The following is a 13,136-nucleotide window of genomic DNA, read 5'->3' on the forward strand; positions in this document are numbered from 1 at the left end:
GGGCTGTCTCACCTTCAGAGGAGCTAGTCTCTCCAGTGTTACTGGTAGCAACTTACCCTATTGTACCCCACACTGAAGATTGTGGGAACCTTCAGAGTCCCTCCCCATCAGCTGTCTTCAGAACCTTGGGACCCTGGATGAGAGGCTGAGACACTACCTCTGAGAGTTCCCGATGCCTCAGCTCCCAGGCGAAAAGTGAATTCCCTCTCCACTGGATGGACTCAGGTAACAATGTGAAAGCACACTTTATAAACCATTTGTAACTTCCTTAGGCTTCCCAGGTGGTGCTAGTGGCAAACAGCCTGATTGTCAATGAGGGAGACAGAAGACTCAGGTTCGACCCCAGGGTTGGGAAGATCCCCTGGAGGAGGGCATGGCAACCCACTCCAGTATTCTCGCCTGGAGAATCCCCTGGACAGAAAAGCCTGGTAGGATACAGTCTTTGGGGTCACAAAGAGTTGGACACTATTGAAGCGACTTAGCAGCAACAGCTAGACTTCCTCATGGGGGAGTAAATGGAGAAGACATTATCTCTCCTTAATACATCTCTGAATAAATGAATGTATGTTAAAAAAAAAGTCATGTTCCCTTAAAATGGAAGCATGAATTTTCGTTTTACCATTTCTTTCTAATTTTTATTGTTAAACATTGTAATTTATAGGTTTGAGACATATTTTGTAGCTGAAAATGAGGGCATAAGGCTTTGGGCATTGGGTTTGTGCCCCCTTCTCTTTGAGAGAGAAGGACAGTACAGGAGAGCAGTATTCTGGTCTCTGTTCCTCATTCACATTCTGTTATTGTGAACCTCAGGGTTTTTTGTCTGTAAAATGGGAGAAATTATCTCATTGACTTCTTACTTGAGAGGGTTTTACAGAGATTTAATGCAACAGTATGTAGGTTGGGGTCTTTGAACGGCCCCCTCATTTGGATTGTGACAACCCCCAAAGTATCTCTAGGCATTTTCAGATGTCTTTTGGGAGCACACCTATCACTAGGTGAGACCTCTGGAATGAATGAATGAATGACTTTAAGCTGATTGGGTGAGAGCCATCCTGGGTCTCTGCCTGGTTTGAAAAGATTAAGGATTTACGCTGTTCTATAGAATTTAATGAGTCAGACAACAAGATCTTTTGCAGCTGCTTTCCCTGTGGTTGTGTTGAGTTTTATCAATAAAAGTATTGTATCCTTCATACTAAAGAAGGAAAATACATTAGGCCAGTGAAATGATAAGAATAAAATCCTTATGGGAATCCTTGTAAAGTAATTAACCTCCAATTAAAATAAATAAATTTATTAAAAAATATCCTGTATCGAACCTAGACTGTACTTACACATTATGATTAAAATGTATAATAAAATATTATACACTATGATTAAAATACATATAAAATTTGATTAAAGCACAGCATTCTTCCAGAAAAAAAAAAATTAACATTGGAAAAAAAAGAATAAAATCAGCGTATGTAGAAGATTTGGTGGTGCTAGTGGCAAAGAGTTCGCCTGCAATACAGGAGACACAGAAGATGGGGGTTTGATCCCTGGGTCAGGAAAATCCCGTGGAGAAGGAAATGGCAACCCACTCCAGTATTCTTGCCTGGGAAATCCCTGCAAGGAGGAGCCTGCAGGCCATGGGGTCGCAAAGAGTTGGATACGACCGAAGCAACTGAGCAGAAGATTTGTAAACACACAATTTTGTTTCAATTAATGAAATCTAAATTGAAATAGAATGTAAAAAATTTTGGAGGTAGAGCTACCAGCAAATCTAGGTCCATCAGATATATGAAGAAATACAAGCAGGGTAACAAGGAGGAACAAGCAAAATGCTTATTTCCCAAATTCATGAGACTGAGGTTTACTTGGAACAGGGGTAGTTAATCAAGTGGAGGAGAGGGCTGGGCTCTGGCTAAGTCCTTGCTGCCTTGGTAACGGCCCTGTCCTGAAGTTATGGTCAGCACAGAGAAAAGAGCCTTTCAGAAGTGGGATAAATCATGTTGAGAACTCCACCCCTGTGGAGGGTGCTTGTAATGGAGATAGACAAGGAGAAAGAACACAGTAATGGGCTTGGAAGTTGGCACAGGAGGTTCTCCACGTCTGGAGTTCCTAACCCTGTCAGCCCAGACATGGCCAGTGTAAATAAATCAGGTATTCATCAGTCAGTTCTGTTGCTCCTGTCCTGCCTTCTCCCATTGTTTTGCTACTTGGAAGAAAATGTTAGAGGGGGCACATTTCTTATAAATTGTTAATTATTTTTTTTTTATTAGGATCCAAAAAGGATGATAAGAGCAGGTTGAAAGTGGGAATGAGGAAACCAAAATGGAACTATTTGGAAATAAAAGAAATAAGGAAAGGGATTCAAAAACCAACACAGAGCTGCGTGGGAGAGCAAGTTTTATTTATAGACTGTATTATGTACATATTTTCAATTAACCTCCTAGCCTTACCTTTACATGTGAAACTAAAACAAGCAGAAGAGCTATGCCATTTTGCCAGCAGGTGGCACCGTAAGAACCTCCTATAAGAAAAGGGTGGCAAATGTAAGCAGGACGCTTAATATTTTCCCTTTCAGAAGTCTACGCATCAAAGTAGAATCATATTTTTGGTAACGTTAGCAATATGCGTATATTGCTTTAAATGGCTTCAGAAGATTCATCTCTCCACTTTCATCCTAGAATTGCTCATTTAGTGAGACCTTATACTCCCATTATAAAAGGGAAAAAAGACTAAGGTTAAAATAAAATCTATATCTATATCTATATATTTGTATTGTTTGCTACAGTTGCTAAAGTAATTATGACACACGATACTATGTGGATATAGTGGATGATTAAAGATGAAGTAACTTAGATGGTCACCCTGTTCTCACATCCCTTTTCTGCCCTGGACTCTGAGGATTCCTTGTGCCCGAAGATCTCTGCAATGCTGAGCAATCTCTCAGACTCTGGGGGGGTCCGGTGCCGGAGGTAGTGAGCTTTTCTGGCCTTTTCAAACAACTCCAAGTAGGTTGATGTTTGGGGCTTATCTTTGAAGTTTCCTCCACCTTCCATGGGATCCAGGGGGGTTTGTTTTGCAATGGTGTGGTCTGGCCTTGTGTGGGCATCATTTGATCTGGTCTCATCACTGTGCGCCGGTTCACTGTCACCAGCTGGGCCGGAACTGGGGCCTCTGTCTACAGTGTGGGTGGAGACGTCTTGATTTTGACAGAGAAGAGAGATGGTCTCGTTGGAGCCTTTTCCTTTTGGTGGATTTATAGACTCTTTCTCTTGGGCTTGCAGCTTCTCTTCTATGAAGTGGGAAGTTCGGTTATTTTGAGATAGTGACTGCCGTTTGCTTTTCATGGGGTCCTTGGGACCAATGTGATGGAAAGGAGGCATCTGGGACTTGGTTTTGGATCTTCCTTGGGTCGTATTTGTTGTCAGTGTGCTGGGAAAGGAGATAAGAAAAAAGTTCTCTCAAAACTGATGAAGAGCTAATATTTAGCATTTTCAAATTATTAGACCCTGGCTCCTTTTTCTGTGATATTAACTGAGATAATAACGTGGGTGAACAGAAGATGAAGGGTGAGAATGGATGGTAACAATGTGAGGAAATGATTTTTCTTTTTGGGGTAAACTTTTTATTTTTATGTTGGAGATTGGAGGATAGCCATTTAACAGTGTTGTGATGGCTTCAGGTGTGCAGCAAAGCCACGCAGCCATGCATACACACGTGTCCACGCTCCCCCAGACTCCACTCCCTTCCAGCCTGCCACATAACACTGAGCAGAGTTCCCTGTGCTATACAGGAGGTCTTTGTTGGTTATCTGTTTTAAATGCAGCATTTTTCTTAAGAAGGAAAGGGCAGCGCATTCTCAGGGGGAGGATGGTTTAAAGAGGTCAGTTGAAAGAAGGACTCAATGGCATATGCATTAGTTTAGTAAGCATCTTCTTACCTAGCTTTGCTAGCCTGCAGAGCTCTGTGCTTCGGCCCTCCCTGTGATGAGAGCGTGAGAACATCTTCTGGTCTCTTCTGACTTCCATTCCCAAAGTAAGAGCAGAGCTTTTTCTTGATGATATCTGCTTTGAGTTAATTAATAGGTGCTATGAGTTCAAATGTGGGTTTCCCAGGTGGCTGTAGTGGTAAAGAACTTGCCTGCCAATGCAGGATATGTAAGAGACACAGATTTGATCCTTGGGTCAGGAAGATCCACTGGAGAAGGGCATGACAACCCTCTCCAGTATTCCTGCCTGCAGAATCCCATGGACAGAGGATCCTGGCGTGCTATAGTCCATAGGGTCGGGCATGACTGAAGTGAGTTAGCACACACATACACAAGTTGAACTATATCCTCCCCAAATGTCATATGTAGAAGTCATAATCCTCAGCACCTCAGAATGTAACCTTTACAGAGAAAATTAAGGCCTTTACAGAGATGATTAAGATGAGGCCGTTAGGGGGAGCTGTTGACCAATATGACTGGTGTCATTATCATAAGGAGAAATTAGGATATAGAGACACAGGTTGAGGGAAGGTGAAGGGAAGAGACACAGGGAGAAGATGGCCACATACAAACCAAAGAGAGAGGCCTGGAACAGAGCCTTCTTTTCCAGCCTTCAGAAGGCACCACTCTGCCAGTACCTTAGTTTTGGACTGTAGACCTCCAGAACTCTGAGGATACATGTCTGTTGCTTAAGCCACCTAGTTAATGGCAACTTGGTAGGGTAGCCCTAAAAAACTAACACAGTAAGAGAAGAAGGAAAAGAATGCCTGGACCTGGTTCTCTGGGCAGAGAAACCATATGAATATCACATTACTCAACAGGCTGCATGAGGAATGGAAACAGAAAAACCTAAGGTGGTTCTCCAGTGTTTACCTAGAATATGTTATAGAGGATTTAGAAACACTGAGGTCAGAGGTTTAAACTGGCTGGGACCATGGGGGTTTTGTTTGAATGTTTTACTTGGCAAGCATGATGTTCTCAAGTCAAAATGACTGGGTGTGAGCCATATACAAAGCTGGGGTCCTGCTGTTACATCCGCCTCAACTGTGTGACCTCCTACCCACCTGAGCCAAGAGTTGCAACTGCTGGCCGTGAGTAAGTGGGGTTTTCTGTCTTTGAGCTAGTGTTTCAGAATCTTGTTGTCATAGCTGCTCTAGAGGACCTGGTTTGTTTTCAAGACATCTCATGAGCTGGTGACTTGGAGTGGAAAGTCTTGCACTCGTTTCCTCTAAGGAAAGTGAGTTCCCTAAACCAACACTGGGGTTGGTAGGCACCAGGCAAAGGAAATATGACCAGATAAAGGGCCTCTAATTTGTATTAAACTCCTAATATTCTTTCATCTAATAACTTCTTGGTGAGGTAGTCAAGGCAAGAGATCGTCCTTTTGGGGTCCCTCTTCTTCTGTTGTCTTGAGAGTGTTTCTGTGTGTGTGTGTTCCCATCTAGCTATCCAGTTTAACAGGAATGTTTGGGTGCCTACTTCGTGCTAGAGAGTATATTCTTGACTCTGGTTTTCTTTACCCTGGACATATAATTAATCATAAAGCTCTGACAATTCTGCATTCTAAATATCTTAAAATGCTGGCCCCCTTAAGATGCAATCTCACTTTCCAAACATCTGAATATACTAATTTTTTTCCCCCACCTAACTAACACCCTAGTTTAGGCCTTTAAACCCTGGTCTGAATTCTGGAATCCTTCTACCTTAAAGTTTGCTGCCAGAGTGATCCTTATCTCATTTGGACATGTAATCTCCCCATTTCCAAACCCCATAGGGTGAAGTCTAAACTCTTCTGTAAGATCTGTGGAGCTATTCATGATTGGAGACCTTGCCTGCTCTGCTTTGCCTCTAAATATTGCACCTGCCCCTTCTGGTCACCCCTTACACCCTCCAGTACTGAGCAGCTTGTAGCAAGTCATTCTCATATATGTACATTTGTACACACTGTTCTTAGCGTGTGCAGAAACATTCCATGTCTTCTCATGACAAACTGCCCACCACCCCTCCTCCACTCATCTTCATCCTCTTACTCCTCTAAGATTCTGTTCATACCCTCCGTCTTTTGGGACATCTCGCTTGAGCCCCTTTGATAGACATGGGAACCTTCCCACGCTTCTGTTCTACTTTGTAAACAGTGAATTTAGCAGTTAGTATTTTCTGATATAATCTTTTGTGAGCATAGTTACCTTCTAGTCCACATGTGAGCATCTTGAGGGCACAGACCATGCTTTTCATATTTGCATTCTTGCCTCTATTGGAGTTGCTGTAACAGTGTTTTGTAAAATTTGGCCCATGAATCACCTGTCCCCGAGTAATCTGCCTTAGTGTCAACTCAGCTAAAAATGTGGACTTTGAGCCCGATTCCTAACCTACTGATGCAAATCTCTCTAGATGAGGACTGGAAATACGTATTTGAAGCAATCCACCAACTAGCATATAGTTGAAAGTCAGTAACAAGGTTATTAAAATGAATCATGGGAATGTTTTGCCTAATACAGTGCCTGATAAATACTGAGACTTAATTCATATTGCTTTCTTCCTTCTTCTCTAGTCTTATGGGCAAGGAGTCTGAGACACAGAGAGGATGTGACTTTCTAAAGTACATAGAGACTGAGACCCCTGAATTGAAGCTTTCTGCCTTCTGCCCAGACTCTTTTCACACCCCTTATCTGTCAGACAAACTCTCTAGTTAACAAAGACAGCCACCTATCTCAAACATTATCTTTTGAACACCACTTTGAGAATAAGTATCTTGTCTTCAATATTCTTTTTGAGAAATGAAGTGGGATTCAGACAAATGGTTTCTGAGATTCCTTTCCATTCTGTGAGCTCTCATCCTTAGTTTGGTTTAACCGTTTATTACAGACAGGGAGGTTTAAACCAGAGGAGTTCAGTTACTTGCTCAGTTACTCCTCTTTAGAACCCAAAGCTGGAGGTTGGAAATAAATCCTAGGCTAGACCTCTGGATAATACTCTTGGCCCTTGTGTCCATATATCAGCTGTGGGAGACCTAAATGATTTTACATTGAATTGTGATACCTGACTTTCTTCTAGAACATGCTATATCATTTTCAGGGCTCCTGCCCCTGCCTTAAGTAAGAAGGGATTATAGTTTGAAGAGCTGAGATAGATAGATCCATTCTATGCTGTATATTAAAATATGATATTTTATTATGGGAAAAATAAAAATAGTTTGTATAAATTGTATAACTATGGCAACTTTCAACAAAACTGTAGAAGAGTTTTAATCCTGTAACAATCTTTTACTGATTGATAACAGCAAACAGTTACATGGCACTTATTTTGTATTTAGGTACTGTTTCAAATGCTCACTCTATCCTCAAATGACTCCATGAGGTAAGAAACATCAATTACATTTTATGTTGGAGAAAACTGAGGCAGAGGCAGGTCCAGTAAGCTGCTCAAGGTCTCACTGCTGGTAAGTGATAGAGTCAGGATTTCAACCCTGACAGTGTGGGTCCAAAGTCTGTGTTCTCAGCCACCACAGTTTAATGGATAAAGATGCAATCACTGAGTAGGCAATTTTATTTCCTTATTTTTTTACTGAATGGTGTGGACAGCTTTGGAAGGTCTGAGGTTCTGGATACCATTGTGTAGCCCTTCCTTCTGTGAAGATCAATAGCTTACTAACTAGAAATTGGCGTTTGAAGTTGGTAGTGTTAATCTTGTTATAATTACTAAACTGTAAGGTCTATGTTCATTGGATAGTTCTAAGTAACGTGTACATTTGGAAAGGATTATTCATTGTCAACAGAAGGTTTTATGGGAGGGAATTATTATAAATAATGTGAACTTGCAGCTTCTGGGTAAAGACCCCTCTTTGGGGAAATGACAGAAATACTCGCTCTTTGGCTTAAGAAGACAATGAAATCATAGTACCAATACACAACAATTGTTTTTGCAAAATTTTCTTATCTAAGCAAAATCTGCAAGCTCTAGTGATGATACACTTCTGAATACAAGAAGGATAAGTTGAGAAATTCACTTTCTGCAGAAGAAAGGAAGACCTGACTCTCAGACTGATGTGTTGGAAATAGCCAAGTGCTCTTTGCTCAGCCGTAGCAGAGGTCAGCCATTGTTACACACACTCTCTGGTCACTAATCCCAGGGAATTTTTTTGTTTTTACTTCCTTTTCATAAGATGACTTGCACATTAATAGTTACTCAGTGAATGTTTGCTGACCAGGCATAGAAAAGAAGTGAAACCAAATCAATCCAGATATAAGAAAGTAGAACACTAAAGCTTTAAGCCAGAGAGAGCCATTGGAAAGATTGGAGCCTGAGCAGTGTTAGCTCAGGAAGGTTTGCATGCGTACTGCTCCAGGGAGCTGTATCATTGAGGGAGAGAAAGGTGGGCAGCCTAAAATCCAAGTTGAGATCAAAAGTCCTCTTACTGAGTGTCCAGTCTCTGAAAGGGCCCTCATCACCAAGTAGGGGGTATTACTCTTGCCTCAGCCAAGCGATGGCTAGCTGTCCTGCTCTGCCTCTCCCCATCCTGGAAGCCTTACCTTGCTGCAGCCTCTGCAGTTCTTTCTGGAGCTGTCTCTGCTCCCTGGTCAGTGACTTCACGTGATACAGGCAGATATCCTCTAGTCTCTGCAGTCTTTGGCTGAGTCTGGCTTCAGCCTGCTTTGCACTTTTCCTCTCCAGATCAAAGTGCTTATGCAGTGGTCCCCTGACCATATGCCTCTCCATTCTCTTCATGATCTAGAGGCAATAGAACAAGATTCTCTCAGGCACTGTGTCAGACCTGATAAAGTGAAATGGGGACCCTGACCCTGGCTTTTAATTGGAAGATCAGTGTTAGAATCCTGAGTCTTTCTGAATACAAAGCTGTGCAGTCAGATTAAGTTACACTATTAGAAAACTTTCCCCTGTCAACTAAAAAATTACTCACAGCCTTAAAGTTGAGAGTTATGTTTTATTCAGTGGGAATTTTTAGAACTTCAAGCCTGGGAGGCAGCATTTCAAGTAACCCTGAGAAAACTGCTTCGAAGAGGAGGTGCTGTATAACTATATATATTCTAATATATCGTTAGGGTACATATGAGTTTGCAACAAAGGTCAGGTGGTGGGAACAAAAGATGACTGTTAATAAAAGAAAATCAGATATCTCAAGTTAAAGAATTTAGTGCTTTTCTTTGTATGGGAAGATTCAAGAGCCTGGACTCACTGAAATCATTCCTTTACCCTGCACCTCAGCTACCTGGGGCTAGTATCCTGTGTTTTCATATTCTGAGTTTCCCCAGGGCTCACTGTGTGGAGTGACTGCAATCTGATAGCTGCTAGATAGCAGATATTTTTTCCTTCCTGAGTTCCCTCAGGGCTAACCAGCTCAGTAGAGGCGGTGACTGCAATTTCTGATAACTGGCAATCTTTGTTTACTGATATGGCAGATAATATTTCATTTATCAGACCTACAGTAACATGATTTTCCAGTGTGACATGGAAGTATCTAGGGCAAAGTCATTTCTCTGAGCCTCAGTCTCCTTGCCAATAAAAGAGTGATAGATTATAGGCTCTGTATAAAACCCCCAATCAGGTTGCTATAAAGATCAAGTGAAAAGTACATGAATAAATTTTAGGGCAAAAATTATAAAAACAGTTTACAGATATAAGCCATTATTCACCCTATGAGATAAGTTCCTTGTACTGTTCTTTAAAGACTCCCCAAAAGCCTGCTTAGGGCTCTGGACAGGATCTAGGGACTTAGGACAGAGCCATTCTGGAGCCCCTTCAATTCATTAATTTATGTACATGAGGGTCCATGCGGCCTGTAATTCTACCGTGTGCCAGGTGCTATGCTGGGGGCTGAGGGTAGTGGTGAATGAGACACAGTTCCTGCTTTCAAAGAACTTTCAGATTTACAACTCTGGAGTCTAATGTTGTTGTATAGCTGCTAAGTCATGTTTGACTCTGTGACACCATGGACTGTAACCTGCTAGGCTCGTCTGTCCATGGCATTCTCCAGGAAAGAACACTGGAGTGGGTTGCCGTTTCTTTATTTCAGGGGATCTTCCTGACTCAGGGATCAAACCTACATCTCTTGTGTCTCCTGCATTGGCAGGCAGATTCTTTACCACTGAGTCATTTGGAGTCAAATGGTACATGCCAAATCTGAACAATCAGTATTTCAAAAGGTGGGGAGAGTGGGATCTGTTGGCTACAAAACAGTACGGGCATCCAGAACAAGTAGTCTGGGTAGCTGAAAGGAGCCCATCTTCCTCCTCGGACTGTGTTATGCTAAGAGGCAGGAACACATCTTTCCTCCTCTTTGCTTCCTTTTCAATATGCATTTCAGAGCTAGATACACAATATGCACCCAGGATACAAATGGATTACTCTTAATAAAGCTTTGTTGATAATAACAGAGGAAAAAGCTTAGCATTACAAGGGAGGATAAGGTCAGGACACAGGAGAGAAATTTTTAAGACAGCTAGCTTTTAGTCTAAAGTGTAGACTAAACTTTTATTAAAGAACATAGTGAGTAGCACTTACCTACAAATCCAGGGTTCTCACTGTGAGAATGCTGCCTGCTTCTTTTGCTATGCCTGGCTGAACTTTGAAAATGAGCTTGTTTTTCTTCAATAAATTTAGGAGCTTGGTGTTGGGGAGGTGCGGAGGTTAGAGGGAACTTTGGAGAGGGTTGTGGGGAGAATGTTGAACACACTTGAAAGCACTCTTCCATGCCACCTCCCTCATTAGGAATGCTAAGTCCCTGAATGTGGGCACCGATCCCAGAGCTTGAAATAGCTCCATGAGTTAAGGGAGCCTGCCAGCCTCCAGCCCTCCCCTAGATGGGCCCACAGAGCTCCTTCTCGGCTGTATCCATGGGAGCCAAGAATGAAACCAAGCAGTGTCTTACTGTGTTCTCAGAGTCTCTCTCTCTCTCCCCACCCCCTTCCACTCTTTTCCTTCTTCTTTGACCGTATTATTCCCCACCTCCCTCACAGTGTCCAGCTCTTACTTCTTGGAAACCAGATCAGGTTCTAAGAAGGCATTCTGGTTTTTTTTTTTTGTCAGATTGTATACATTTTGTGCAGGAGAGTAATTTGTTTATTTTGTATTATCACATTCTGTACTGACTTTCTCCAGGCTTCTAACCATGTATGTACTTCAGTGCTTATTTAAGGTTTTCAGAGTTGTCACAACAGGTAAGGAAACTGAAACTTAAATCAACATTTGTTATTATATATTGGACTCTGTGATAGAAGGCCAGCTGAACTATTGATTGTGGGACAAGATATTAAGTGGGATTCTTACTGTTGCCTTAAGGCTTCGTCTGAAAACGAGAGGCATTAATGTGCTACAGTCTAAAGAGAATTGCCAACACCAGGACCTATTAATTCCCCCCAAGCATACTGAGAGGCAGCTAAACAGACCCTATTACCCACAGTCATCACCTAGCAAACAAGCTATTATAAGGAGATTACTGGCAAAATGGAGAGGGAAATCTGTTATTCTCTCTGTAGGAGGTAATGCCTTTCCCATTTCTTCCCATGAGGTAATTCTCTCACCTCCAGAATTTAAATGAATGGAATGGAGTTCCAGGAGATGGGGTTCCAGAAAATGTCATTACACTTCATGGCAAATAGATGGGGAAACAGTGGAAATAGTGACAGATTTTTTTGGGAAGGCTTCAAAATCACTGCAGATGGTAACTGCAGCCATGAAGTTAAAAGATGCTTGCTCCTTGGAAGAAAAGTTATGACCTACCTAGACAGCTTATTAAAAAGCAGAGACATTACTTTGCCAACAAAGGTCTGTCTAGTCAAAGCTATGGTTTTTCTAGTAGTCATGTATGGATGTGAGAGTTGGACTATAAAGAAAGCTGAGCACTAAAGAATTGATGCTTTTGAACTATGGTGTTGGAGAAGACTCTTGAGAGTCCCTTGGACTGCAAGGAGATCCAACCAATCCACCCTAAAGGAGATCAGTCTTGAATATTCATTGGAAGGACTGATGCTGAAGCTGAAACTTGAATACTTTGGCCACCTGATTGGAGAACTGACTCAATTGAAAAGACCCTAATGCTGGGAAAGATTGAAGGTGGGAGGAGAAGGGGACAACAGAGGTTGGATGGCATCATTGACTCAATGGACATGAGTTTGAGTAAAGTCCAGGAGTTGGTGATGGACAGGGAGGCCTGACGTGCTGCAGACCATGGGGTTGCAAAAAGTTGGACATGTCTGAGTGACTGAACTGAACCGAACACAAGAAGAGACTGACACCTCCTTCCCCAGCTGGAAACTTGGTGAATTGCAGAACCACAGATCAGCCCCCACCCCAACCATCTGTTGCCACCAGAGCTGATAGTGAGGGATTCTTAGAAAACCTTGGTTACTTCATGTCATCTTGAGAGAAAGAGCTGAGAAAGGAAGGCATGCAGAAATAATTCAAGAATGAACATTAGTGTGGGAGCCTGCAAAAAGAATAATGGCCAAACCCACCCTAGTTCCTGTTGGCCCTTCGAGTGTGTCAAAGAGGACTTTAGCATTTCCTTGCTTCATGTGAAGGAGCACAGAGGTTGTGTAAGGGAGCAGAAACCATGGCAATGCTCTTGGAAGACACTAGGTCAGATAAGATAGTCCTTTACTCAGAGCAGGCATAGAATCACAGGCAGGGCAAGGGGGAGTAGTGACAGAAGGAATCTGTTTAAAGGAGATTTTTCACTCATAAAAATATCAGTAAATAAGGATGTCATGGTCATCAGTGATTGCAGCTCTCCTGTGTGGGCTGGTGAGCCCTTGGGGCTCTTGGAAAGGAGAAAAATAGCTGCAGTCTCACAACCATTAGACTGCAGCCAGTCCCTACAGTGAGCCCTAAGGGAGCTCAGGATGTGAAACAACACAGGATCCTGGCCCAGGAGAGCTGAGAAGGAATGATTTCAGTGAGCCCAGACTCTTGCATATTCCCATACATAGAAAAGTGCTAAATTCCTTAATTTGGGATATCTGGTTTTCTTTCATTAACAATAATCTTTCGGTGTTCAGACGACCTGCCTTTTGTTATAAAATATCTGTGTAACCTGGTTCTTCCCCTTGCCTCCTCAGAGGAGATCTCTCAGACTCACTTGAGATGCTGTCTCGTGGGTTTGAAGTGCTAAAAATTCTCATTGAATAAAACATAACTGTCAACT

The 13,136-nt window shown here is 42.3% G+C and overlaps 1 protein-coding gene across 2 annotated transcripts; it reads right to left on the reverse strand.

Moving 5' to 3' along the window:
- Nucleotides 1-2,371: 2,371 nt before the first annotated feature.
- CCDC190 (coiled-coil domain containing 190) lies at nucleotides 2,372-10,920 on the reverse strand. Of its 2 annotated transcripts, none has more exons than XM_069577604.1 (4): nucleotides 10,496-10,920; nucleotides 8,506-8,704; nucleotides 3,929-4,052; nucleotides 2,372-3,420 (listed from the first exon to the last, which is right to left on the reverse strand). In XM_069577604.1, the coding sequence occupies exons 2-4, from the start codon at nucleotides 8,699-8,701 to the stop codon at nucleotides 2,841-2,843; spliced, it is 900 nt and encodes a 299-aa protein (XP_069433705.1). In that variant the 5' UTR covers nucleotides 8,702-8,704; nucleotides 10,496-10,920; the 3' UTR covers nucleotides 2,372-2,840. The 2 variants fall into 2 exon arrangements, with proteins under 2 accessions (XP_069433705.1, XP_069433695.1); XM_069577594.1 differs by having other exon boundaries at nucleotides 3,929-4,055; nucleotides 10,496-10,848.
- Nucleotides 10,921-13,136: the final 2,216 nt, after the last annotated feature.

Source organism: Ovis canadensis, chromosome 1 (genome assembly GCF_042477335.2).
Source record: "Ovis canadensis isolate MfBH-ARS-UI-01 breed Bighorn chromosome 1, ARS-UI_OviCan_v2, whole genome shotgun sequence".
Classification (NCBI taxonomy): domain Eukaryota; kingdom Metazoa; phylum Chordata; class Mammalia; order Artiodactyla; family Bovidae; genus Ovis; species Ovis canadensis.

What these genes read in the sequence shown, in the direction of transcription:
- CCDC190 (XM_069577594.1), bottom strand. Translation starts at nt 8,701, where the DNA reads ATGAAGAGAATGGAGAGGCATATGGTCAGGGGACCACTGCATAAGCAC. An exon ending in ACTGCAGAGGCTGCAGCAAG is followed by an intron (nt 4,056 to 8,505) that starts GTAAGGCTTCCA and finishes ATTAACTCAAAG; the next exon opens with CAGATATCATCAAGAAAAAG. An exon ending in CTGCAGGCTAGCAAAGCTAG is followed by an intron (nt 3,421 to 3,928) that starts GTAAGAAGATGC and finishes CTCCTTTCCCAG; the next exon opens with CACACTGACAACAAATACGA.